This window comes from Gigantopelta aegis, chromosome 10 (assembly GCF_016097555.1).
Source record: "Gigantopelta aegis isolate Gae_Host chromosome 10, Gae_host_genome, whole genome shotgun sequence".
NCBI classification, from domain to species: Eukaryota; Metazoa; Mollusca; class Gastropoda; order Neomphalida; family Peltospiridae; genus Gigantopelta; species Gigantopelta aegis.
In genome coordinates this window covers 49,574,470-49,587,430 of record NC_054708.1, presented here as the reverse complement: position 1 = coordinate 49,587,430, position 12,961 = coordinate 49,574,470, and the positions used below count along the sequence as shown (strand labels likewise).

At 38.2% G+C, this 12,961-nt stretch overlaps 1 protein-coding gene across 1 annotated transcript in view; it reads left to right on the top strand.

Annotated features, from left to right (window-relative positions):
• Positions 1 to 316: 316 nt before the first annotated feature.
• The window catches only part of LOC121384529 (neuronal calcium sensor 1), a 43,769-nt gene continuing 31,124 nt past the window's right edge, over positions 317 to 12,961 (top strand). The window contains exons 1-3 of the mRNA XM_041514959.1: positions 317 to 562; positions 2,444 to 2,468; positions 7,332 to 7,380. Of these exons, the coding sequence (XP_041370893.1) occupies positions 499 to 562; positions 2,444 to 2,468; positions 7,332 to 7,380 (138 nt within the window). The 5' untranslated portion in view covers positions 317 to 498. The remainder of the gene's footprint in view (positions 563 to 2,443; positions 2,469 to 7,331; positions 7,381 to 12,961) is intronic.

The window sequence follows — 12,961 nt, the reverse complement described above, 5'->3', positions numbered from 1 at the left end:
AGGTTTTTTGGCTTGTGTGTTTGTGTGCGTACATGTGTATGTTACTGACAGTATTTGACAGTGCGTGTAAGCGACACAATAAATTAATGTTTATATTGTGTGTACGTGCGCGCCTGAATGCGTATCTCTGTGTGTTTCCTTTTCTCTGTGTTGTTGTTACCTCCCTTTCGTTTGTAACTTAGAAATTAAACAAATTCTGACAATTCCATAAAGATCGCTAGCACGGTAGCAGCGGCCGCCTGTACCATGTCACTACACGCTTGTAACTAGTTGGAAGAACTGATACCGGTCGTGTCTCCCAGCGTGAACGCTTGTTTCCAGTGAATCGCCTGCAAGGACTAAGTGCGGCGGCAAAACCAGCGTAGAAGGATCGTGTTACCATCAAACACCTCTCTTGGAGTGCTTTCATCTCGGGAACTCCGCTCTCAAACACTGTTTTCTTGGATTACTACTTCATTCAGTATATATATACATATACCATGGGCCCGGTTGAAAACAATGGGAAAAAAGAATAGTAAATTAAAGCCAGAAGAAATCGAAGAACTTAAGAGATCTACGTACTGTGAGTATTAGTCGAGTGTAGTGAGTGATGCCGAGTAGAAGGATGTCTAGGAAATGAGAGAATATTTTTAGAACATGAGCCATTTCCTCAAAGTGTTTTTTGCGAAGCGGACGAAATGGCAAAGTTAGCATATCGCAGGTTTTGTGTGTGTGTGTGTGTGTGTGTGTGTGTGTGTGTGTGTGTGTGTGTTGTGTGTGTGTGTGTGTGTGTGTGTGTGTGTGTTTTTGTTTTGTTTTGTTTTTCGGTTTTGTTTTTAATGTTTGCGCAATACATCCCAAGCCACTGTGCGTTGTTTGTAAAAGAATGTATTACATTTATAATGTAGTTCGTGGAATACTGGATTAGTAGGCTGCGGTGAATAGCCGCTGACATGGAATTATAAATATAACGGTACATCGATTCCCACCCCCAATTTCCTGTCTCGATGCGACGATAGGTTTCTTGGCACTTTGATGATGTCATACAGTCTTCCTGGCGGCTGTTATCTTTAAATTCACACTTGCCCATGGGATTAAAAATAGCCGCCCTACGATGTCATCAATTATTAATTCTTCACAAGTCACATAATATTATTAGGACATTTTACTTGAAACACTCAAAGGATCGATAACAATTCATGAATTAATCTGAATTTAGCATACTGACTCAACCAGAGTTCGAACTTAACGGTCGCCCGATCGCCCCTGGCGACTGAAAACGACAACGGGCGACTGAAAACCCACAGTAAGGTTGCCCGCCTGGCGACCGATTTTTTTTTTTTTTTTTAAATCAATAATTAATAAATAAATAAAAGTATTATTGGGGCAAGTGAAAATAGATCCGGGCAAGTGAAAGTGCTGTCACCACTTGCCCGGATGCCATCTCAAAAAAAAAAGTTAAGCGCAAACACTGGACTCAACACAAAAACGTCCGGTGTGTTGTTATAAAATGTTTACATGTTACCATTTATCACTATATTTTTATAATTTAATGTAGATCGTTTGTAATCACGTTTATTCCCACCCCCACCCTCACAATATATACATATATATATATATATTAGCTAGGGATGTCATATATATCACAATTTTGTCACGATTTGGTAAATTAAAAGTTTTTAAAATAAAAGAAAAAACTGGAAAAAAAGTTTTCCACTGGAGCACATTATTTATTAGACATCGACTATTGGATGTCAAACATTGGAAATTTGTGACTCGTAGTCGTAAAGAAAATCCGCTTCATTTTGTTTTTTATTAGCAGCAGTCTTTTATATGTACAATCGTACAGACAGGACATCACATAACACGACCTTTGATACACCAGTCGTGGGACACTGGCTGGGACGGGGGAAAAAACCCAGTCGGAGAATGAGTCCACTGATGTGATTCGATCCTATGACGCAATCGCCTCAGGCGAGTGCTCTACCAACTGAGCTAGATCCGGCTTCCCCCCCCCCCCCCCCACTAACCCCCCTAAACATAATAAACACCACTAAACAACAACAAAACACAAGAAAGACAGGAAGGGTTAAATTACATAGTTACAAGATTTAACAAAATATGAACATGATTGCACTGGGTTTGAATGAAACGCTCGATTCCATTTGGTTGTTTTATCATTAATCACTTTGTTGCGTATGACTTGATAGGAATGAATGTTAAAAGGTTGTGTGGAACTTGGCATGGGTATTTGGTGTGAATTACCAGGTTTTATTTAGTAAGCAGATCAGGCATAACCCACTCAATCAGGTTGGACAGAAAAAAAAAGTTGTACGAGGGAAGTTTTTCAAAACGAAATGTCTTCACTGTGAACTGTAAATCGATACAGTGTTTTGTGTTTTCGCGTTACTGTTATAACCACAATTCTTATAACTCATAATTGTTTTTGTTAATTGTTTTTCAGTTGCTGAGGGAGAAATAAGGCAATGGTAAGTAGCATTCTTTGAAATCCAGTATTGATAGTTTTAGTACTGACATACGTTAATTACAATGTCAAGTGCACGAAGTGCGAGCAGTCACAAGCGCGGGCCAGACTCTTGAAACGTGTTGGAGTTTTTGGGGTTTTTTTTTTTTTAAAGGTGTGGACTAGCATATTGTAACAGTAATATGTGCGAATCGCTTGTGTTCGAAGAAAGGCGGGATTTAGCTCAGTCGGTTGAGTGCTCGCTTGAGGTGCTTGCGTCGCAGGATCGAACCACCTTGGTGGATCCATTCAGCTGATTGGGTTTTTCTCGTTCCAACTAGTGCACCACAACTGGACAAAGGCTGTGGTATCTGCTTTCATGTCTGTGGGGAAGTACATATAAAAGATCCCTTGCTGCATTAGGAAAAATGCAGCGGGTTTCCTCTGATGACTATAAGTCAGAATTACCAACTGTTTGACATCCAATAGCCGATGATTAATTAATCAATGTGCTCTAGTGGTGTCGTTAAAGAAAACAAACTTTAAACTGTCCGAAGGAAAAAACCCCAGAAGAAACATACCTCTCTAGATTAGTTCTTACAATCGTTCGGAAACACTTCTGTGCAAAAGAAGACAACATAATGCTAAGGTCAAACTGTCAACTGCCTGCAAAAAGTTGGCCAACTCTACGGTTGCGTTGCAATTTCCCCAACTCTCGACTTACAACGGGTGTGCTCAGATTAATATCAAATGGTTATATGACGAGAATTTAGTTCTAAGAGTGCTCAGACTAGTAACTGGACAGTCCAATCTAATTAAAATTAGCTCCACTGGTTAATTACCTGTGGATCTAACAGTACACCGTTGGAGCTCATGTCCAGTTGACCTTTCATTCGACCAATCAAAACCTTACTTGCAAAAACCATGCCAGTGATTTGAAAAGAATTTGAAAACATTCGGGATTATGCCGAGGGTATACGAAATGATTCGGGTGAATGCCGGAAACTAATTTCAATATAACATTTTATATAAAATTCGTTTCAAGACGAAAAAACCCCAACCCGTGATGGTATAGCCATAAAATCTGTTTATACTAGTATACAATTCAGAGTTTATTACTGCACTTTCCCCCTTTTTTTAATGTTGAAATAGACCAACAAGTTCGCCTATTGCATAAATAGTCTCGCCCGATATTTTTAGAATTTGTATGCTCCCGAATAAAACTATAAAAAGCGAAGTGTAATTGGTAGATATTTAAATTGTTATTTATAGATGAAATGTCACCTGAACATGGGAGTTCACGCAATGCTGTTAGATCTACTGGTAAACCAGTAGAGCTAATTTTAATCAGATTGCTGGACAGTCGTAGAAGTCATGACAGCAGAAAGTTGACCAAGTTTCTGCTGGCAGTTGGTAGTTTAACCTAGCAGTACTCTTTTTATTTGTTTCTTGTTTTCTTTTAAATGGAGGCGGGAAGGATAAATATAAATCATGATTAATATTATTAATAAAAGACTACCCGGCACACGGTGGGAGGGGTGGGGCCGGTGGTAGTTTAGACCTGACAAAATATTGTTTTTAAACTGTTTAATGATCTTATTTGCATACTGGGCTATTTTAAATCGTCCTGTCTAGAATTGTAGAGTTCATAACAGATCAAGTGGATTATTTACCTTGGTCCTCAGGAGCCCTGGCTTAAATGATCCTGTATATTCTTTGGTTTTAAGTAAACCAAGGGACACTGGTAAAGAATTGATTGGAATTTAAAAGAGAAACACTGATAACACGCGTGGTCATCTTTGGCGTTATTAAGATAAATGTATGATTTACCACTAGCGACTAGTCTTGCCACCAACTTTCATTTGGAGCTGACCATTTATCCAAACTGTTGCTTGTTGTTGTTGAAAGTTGTTGTTTGTTTTGTTTGTGGTTTTTTGTTGTTTGTTTTTTGTTTTGTTTTGGGGTTGTTGTTTTTTGTTTGTTTTTTTGTTTGTTTGTGTTTTGTTGTTGTTTTTTTGTTTGGGGGGGGGAGGTTGTTGGGTGTTGTTTTTTTGTTGTTGTTGGGGTTTTTTTTTGGGGGGGGGTATGATTTTTTTTTCTTTTTTTTTTAGGGTGTGTATGTTTTAAATGCGTGTCATTTTGGGCGGACACCAATATTAAATAACAACAATTTCAATACGCAAAAAAAGATGTTGTTAACTTTGAAAGGTAACTACATCATTATACTGAGTTGATTTAACGATACTCAGCTCAAATCGTTACTGTCTGAATATTCATATCTATAGAATCGTGTAGGAAAACAGTATAATTAGCGGCCGTCAGATTTGATCGTGTCACTTCTAGTGATATTGACATTCATTGTTGGCTTATAGATTTTTCGCGATTAGTCCAGGTCCTGTTACAATGACTTGATAACTAACCTAATGGGACAGGGCAGGCAGTGATCGAGAAAACAACTTTTTTTTCCTATTTCCTGTAATTCCTCATCAACACTGGTCTTAATGGTTTTTATACACCCACCACATTAGGGCTGAGTTCAGCCAGACCGAGCAGAAAAACGTCCGCTAAACTGGTTTGTGCGCTTCATGTTAAACCAAAATGACCACTTTGGGTTAGTTCGCGAACATTAGCGAAACGTTTGCTGGCTGAATTTAGGGCTAGATTCGCGGTGCAGGAACCACGTAGCGTAAAGCCCGTTTTGTGATTCCACTTGTCCGTTTGTATGTGACTCCGTCTAGTTCTTCTACCGGCCTCGGTGGCGTCGTGGTAGGCCATCGGTCTACAGGCTGGTAGGTACTGGGTTCGGATGCCAGTCGAGGCATGGGATTTTTAATCCAGATACTGACTCCAAACCCTTGCTGCTAATCGGAAAGAATAGCCCATGTAGTGGCGACAGCGGGTTTCCTCTCAAAATCTGTGTGGTCCTTAACCATATGTTTGACGCCATATAACCGTAAATAGAATGTGCTGAGTGCGTCGTTAAATAAAACATTTCTTTCTGTCTAGTTCTAGGGGCGGGACATAGCCTAGTGGTAAAGTGTTCGCTTGATGTGCGGTCGGTTTGGGGTCGATCCCCGTCAGTGGGCCCATTGGGTTATTTCTCGCTCCAGCCAGTTCACCACGACTGGTATATCAAAGGCCGTGGTATGTGTTATCCTGTCTGTGGGATGGTGCATATAAAAGATCCCTTGCTGCTAATCGAAAAGAGTAGCTCATGAAGTGGCGACAGCGGGTTTCCTCTCTCTATATCTGTGTGGTCCCTAACCATATGTCTGATGCCATATAACCGTAATTAAAATATGTTGAGTGCGTCGTTAAATAAAACATTTCCTTCCTTCCTTCCTGTCTAGTTCTATGTAAAGGCGAGACATGGATATACACTTATTAACTTTGTATTTCACGATTTTATTTCCTCTCTAACTGGTATATAAAACACCATGGTATGTGCTGTTCTGTCTGTGGAAAAGTGCATATGAAATAGCCGTTGCTTCTAAAGGAAAAACATACATGTAACAAGTTTCCTCTGAAGACTACGTGTCGCAATTACCACGTGCTTGATGATTAATTAATGTGCTCTAGTAGTGTCGTTAAACAAAACGAACTATAAACTCTAACTTCTAATATTGCCTGTCCTGACTCCTAATTCTTCTTTCTAAATGAGTATCCTTTTTATATTATATTTCTCGTTCCAGCCAGTGCACCACGACTGGTATATCAAAGGCCGTGGTATGTGCTATCCTGTCTGTGGGATGGTGCATATAAAAGATCCCTTTCTACTAATGGAAAAATATAGCGGGTTTCCTTTCTAAGACTATATGTCAAAGTTACCAAATGTTTGACATCCAATAGCTGATGATTAATAAATCAATGTGCTCTAGTGGTGTCGTTAAACAAAACAAACTTTTTTTATATTAATTTCTCACCTCTGAGTCTCCGACGTTGGTTAATCAGTCAACAATCTGACACACACAAAAATTACATCCAATTAAGATATGTTACTAAGTTGTTTTTTTAACGACACCACTAGAGCAAATTGATTAATTCGCCATTGGCTAATGAATGTGATACATTTGGTAATTCTGACACGCAGTTTTGAGAGGAAACCCGCTTAGTGGTCGAAATTCACTGAAATTCCTGCCGGATATTCGGTCCGTCAAGCTACAAGTTGACAAAGACATTATTGACTCAATGTAAAATAACTCCGCAAGGCTCAATGGGTAGGTGTAAACTGGTTCAACAAAGGCCATGGTTTGTGCTATCCTGTCTGTGGGAAGCGCAAATAAAAGATCCCTTGCTGCTAATCGGAAGAGTAGCCCATGTAGTGGCGACAGCGGGTTTCCTCTCAAAATCTGTGTGGTCCTTAACCATATGTCTGACGCCATATAACCGTAAATAAAATGTGTAGAGTGCGTCGTTAAATAAAACAATTCTTTCTTTCAATGTAAAATAATTGTCTGTCCGATGGGACGACAGGCAAACACAAAATCTTCAGACCCGTGGTGAAGGTCGTCGAAAAACTGCCGCCACATTTTTCTGTTAGTACCAAGGGCATTCGTAGAAGAAGACAGTGGGACAATCGACCATATTTTATGTACAATGTACCTATAGTAATTGTTAATCAGCTTCTTAATGATACAGCTTTTTATATATTAACTTTTGAATTTTGTACCATTTTAAAATTAAATTATTTATTGGACTGGATTTTGTTTTTGTCATCTACGGACAACATAATGAACTGGTATTGTTCAAACTTTCAATGCTTTGGTTTCATACTTGTATTAGCTATTCCGCTTTGAAACTAAACGATATAATTATATTATAATTTCACTTATCGATTATTGCTAGGGTGAGGTTAACATGTAATAAATATTTCGTTTTTTCCCCATAGGTACAAAGGGTTCATGAAAGATTGTCCTGACGGTAAATTAACCCTTGAGGTAAGATTATCTGTTTGTTCTTCAAAAAAACATGATTATTTGAGATAATTTTTAATTTAGGAGAGAGAGAGAGAGAGAGAGAGAGAGAGAGAGAGAGAGAGAGAGAGAGAGAGAGAGAGAGAGAGAGACACACAGACAGACAGACAGACAGAGTATGAGAGAGAAGTCACACACACACACACACACACACACACACACACACAGAGAGAGAGAGACAGAGAGACAGACAGACAGAGACAGACATACATACAGAGACAGAAGTAAGAGAGAGAGAGAGAGAGAGAGAGAGAGAGAGAGAGAGAGAGAGAGAGAGAGAGAGAGAGAGACTTAAAACACTGGCCACTTTCCACTTACGTCTGCTGTGGGTACACCTTTCGAGATACAATGGTTATTATGAATGCCACTATGTATTAACTAGATCCGCCCCTTCCTTTATTAAAGGAAGCTAAAAGCATCAAAGTCGTCAACTCCATCCATTACAATAACTTGCCAATAATTCTCTCTGTATAGATTTAGCATGCGGCTGGAAAAAGACTCGACAATGATTACCCGGTCCATTATCCGTAATTGCAACACAGTCTAAAACAAATTGTTGTGCAATCAATCAAGCGAACTATCGAGGGGCTGGGTTTAGATTCTCCTTAAGTAACATTAAGTCCCAGTAGACATTCTGTAGGTCCCACGAGAGTATAGTCATTGCGCCGTATCTGTCTTTGTTAAGTGGTTTGTGCTTTACCAGATACACTACAAAGACGCAAAGCAGATTATTTCATAATATCTCATATTTGAACATTATTAAATAAATCCTACACGAGTCAGTGATAAAATAAATCGTGCACAGTTTATACTACTGGAGTGTCTGCTACCCCAATTTTCCAGTGATCTATCTTCAAAGGCCTCTACGTTATTCTCGAAAAGAATAATAAAAAAAAATTATTGGTAGTAACCTGTATCAAGAAAGCACTTGAAGTAGTTAGAATGTAATGTATTGTTTGAATACATGTATACCGATTTAATGTACCGATTTATGTCAGTGTTTGGAATAAACAGCCGAGCCTTTAACAGAACCTGCATCTGAACAACAACAACAACAACAACAACAACAAACCAGACCATACCAGACCAGACAAAACAAAACAAAACAAAACAAAACAAAACTAAAACAAAACAAACCAAAACAAACCAAAGCAAGAAATAAAACAACAACAATAATATCAAAAAACAACAACAAACAAACAAACAAACAAACAATCAAAAACAACAAACATAAATGTATAATCTATGGATATTGAATACACATGTATTCCGAGATTCTGAATACAAATATGTTTACCTGATACTTCAAGCTCCCCGTTGTACATCACTGACTGATAAATATTTTATTATTATTATTATTATTATTATTACACAGACATGTTACTAAACCACGCAAGGTGTCACAAAAACTCGATAGTAGGCCTAACACTTTCACAATATATGATATCTAATTATTCCTCTATTATTGTGACTTGAAATTGCAGTGATATCCCCATTAAATGTTGGTTGGGGAATGTGGGTGGGTGGGGGGGGGGGGGGGGAGATGCAGTACTGCACCAGTACAGTGGATGGGGATTTTAAGACAACGACAACCATGTGAACTAACGCCAAACTTGTTTTCAGATCTATCGTTCTGACTGTCAAACTGTCTGGACAGTGATTTATGAGTGCTACCGTTAACATTTCCAGTGAGCTCTGTCTTATGTAAGCCTGGATTTATCAGACCAGTCCTGGGAGTGGCAGTCCTCCTACAGACGAAGTAGAAATAATGCATCGTCCTAGGAATGTGGCTGTTGTAGTAATGGTCATATTTACTATTGACAGTGACTTAGTGGAACAGTTATAATACTGTCAAAAGGTTTTTATGCAGAAATACGATTTAGAAAATGCTAATGGCTTTATCGTTCGGATCGTGTTCAGGAGGGCGAGCCCGATTTGTACATCTAAAGTTATAGATAGAACACGACAGTGCTAGTTAAATTGATCGCGAGCGCTAGGCTTCTTGAACGCACCACTGGTTTGAGTCCTTCGACTGCGATATCTGCTATGATAGATCTAATTAAACACGTCAATATCTGCTGTGATAGATCTGTTTAAATATATTGATGCCATCACGCCAATATCTGCTGTGATAGATCTGTTTAAATATATTGATTCCATCACGCCAATATCTGCTGTGATAGGTCCGTTTAAATATATTGATTCCATCACGCCAATATCTGCTGTGATAGATCGATTTAAATATATTGATGCCATCACGCCAATATCTGCTGTGATAGATCTGTTTAAATATAATGATGCCATCACGCCAATATCTGCTGTGATAGATCTGTTTAAATATATTGATGCCATCACGCCAATATCTGCTGTGATAGATCTGTTTAAATATATAGATTCCATCACGCCAATATCTGCTGTGATAGATCTGTTTAAATATATTGATGCCATCACGCCAATATCTGCTGTAATATATATGTTTAAGATAATACCATCATGCCAATATCTGTTGTGATAGGTTTGTTTAAATGTATCGTTACCATCACGCCAATATCTGTGATAGGTTTGTTTAAATATATCGATACCATCACGCCAATATCTGCTGTGATAGATCTGTTTAAATATATCGATACCATCACGCCAATATCTGCTGTGATAGGTCTTTTTAAATATATCGATACCACCACGCCAATATCTGCTGTGATAGATCTATTTAAATATATGGATACCATCACGCCAATATCTGCTGTGATAGATCTTTTTAAATATATTGATACCATCACACCAATATCTGCTGTGATAGGTCCGTTTAAATATATTGCTGTGATGGGTCGGCATAAATATCCTGATGCCATCACCCTAATACCTGCAGTGATGAGTCAGCATAAATATCCTGATGACATCACGCCAATACCTGCAGTGTTGGGTCAGCATAAATATACTGATACCATCACGCTAATATCTGCTGGGATAGGTCAGCATACATATACTGATGCCATCACGCCAATACCTGCTGTGATGGTTCAGCATAAATATACTGATGCCGTCACGCCAACTGATAACCACGCTGTTTATGCTATCATAAATTAATAATGACGTTACAGAAGGTAACAGAAATAGTAAGAATGTAATAATTATAGACATCCATTGCCCTCCCGATGCATGTGTTCTTTGCACGGTCGGGGTGATGATCCCTGTGAGTTAGTTTTCCTTTTCATTATTAATAAAATACTTATCTACAATTATAATCCACTTAGTTGTATAATTACTATCATAGCCAGGATTTTATATTAGGGCATCACCCAAACAAACATACACCTTAATAATGTTATGATTGTAAGACAGGCCATTATATAAGATTAATGATTACTGCATTATATTATGTATTCATGTTTTGGTTTGTTTGTTTGTTTGGGTTTTTTTTTATTCCCCACCAAGAATATGCAAAATAGTATATACTGACAATCAAAAGAAAGTGTACCAAAACATTTTGATGAAATCGCATGTTTGACTCCTAGTGCTATGTGTGAATTGTAATGTACATACTTGATGTGTAGGCCTATACAGTGTTCATATTTCGCCAAATGATTAAACCTTCGAAATACAACACTTGCATCAACTTTTGTGTGTTTTGTGTGTATTTCTAAAAACTATGTGTACAATTTTTAAACACTGATCGATATACTTTCTTTTAGTCGTCAGTATGCATGTATAATGAAACGACAATAAATATAAATGTTAACTTTGTATTCAAGAAAGTAAAAATTATCTTCACGTGACCCGTTTGTACGTTTTTGTAACAATCACCAACGACTATAATATATTAATATTTAGTTAGGTTTACGCAATTTGTATTCTTAAAGATTATCAGTTAAAAATATTAACAGACCTTAAAAATAACACCTTGATACTTATATTTACATTAGCCCCACTTTACTCACCATTGTATTTTTAAAATTGGGGGGGGGGGGGGGGGGGGGGGGGGGGGGGGTAGACGTAGCACAATGGTAAAGCGCTCGCTTGATGTGCGGTCGGTTTGGGATCGATCCCCGTTAGTGGGCCCATTGGGCTATTTCTCGCTCCAGCCAGTGTACCACGACTGGTACATCAAAGGCTATGGGATGGTGCATATAAAAGATCCCTTGATGATAATCGAAAAGAGTAGCCCATAAAGTGACGACAGCGGGTTTCCTCCCTCAACATCTGTGTGTTCTTTAACCATATGTCCTACGCCATATAACCGTAAATAAAATGTGTGGAGTGCGTCGTTAAATAAACCGTTTCCTTCTTTTAAACAGGAGTTTACTGCAGATGTAACATCAAGATAATAGAGTATTTGTTATTCCTAAAATGACATAATAAATAAATGTTTTTAATTCATTATCAGTGTCTGTGTTTCTGGTCGTCCTGTTTGTAGTGTGCCAAAATGAATTCTACCTCCAAATAATTTCGTAAGTACGGAATTAAATAAAATTTGAACGACTTCTATAAACATTATAACGACGAGAAATGCATAGGGGCTATACAAAATATAATGGAAATTTGAACTACTTCTAAACACATTAGAACAACCAGAAATACCTCGGGTATACAATCACCGATATTCTCTACAAGAAAATGCATCTAATATGTCATCTTGTGGGCGGGATTTAGCTGAGTCGTTTGAGCGCTCGTCTGAAGTACTTGCGTCGCAGGATCGAACCACCTCAGTGAATCCACTCTACTGATTGTTTGGGGTTTTTCTCGTTCCCACAACTGGTCAAAGGCCGTAGTATGTGTTTTCATGTCTGTGGGAAAGTGCATATAAAAGATCCCTTGCTGGAAATGAAAAAATGTAGCGGGTTTCCTCTGATGACTACCAGTCATAATTAACAAATGTTTGACATCCAATAACCAATGATTAATCAATGTGCTCTAGTGATGTCGTTACACAAAAACGTTCCAACAAGTTCACTACAACTGGTCAAAGGCCGTAGTATGTGTTTTCATGTCTGTGGGAAAGTACATATAAAAGATCCCTTGCTGGAAATGGAAAAATGTAGTGTGTTTCCTCTGATGACTACCAGTCATAATTACCAAATGTCTTAATATCCAATAGCCAATGATTAATTAATCAATTCGCTCTAGTGGTGTCGTTAAACTAAAATAAACTTTAACTTTAATATGTAATTTTAAACGTCGAAAAGTCTCAGTTGGTCGAGGGACGGGATGTAGCCCAGTGGTAAAACGTTCGCTTGATGCGCGATCGATTCCCGTCGGTGGGTCCATTGGGCTATTTAACGTTCCAGCCAGTGAACCACGACTGGTATATCAAAGGTATGTGCTATCCTGTTTGTGGAATGGTGCATATTAAAGATTCGTTGCTGCTAATGGAAAAATGTAGCGGGTTTTCTTTCTAAGACTATACGTCAAAATTACCAAATGTTTGACATCCAATAGCCGATGATTAATATATCAATGTGCCCAAGTGGTATCGTTAAACAAAACAAACTTTCCTGTTGGTCGAAACCATAAGCAGTAACCTCGTGACAGTCTCTTTAACCATCTA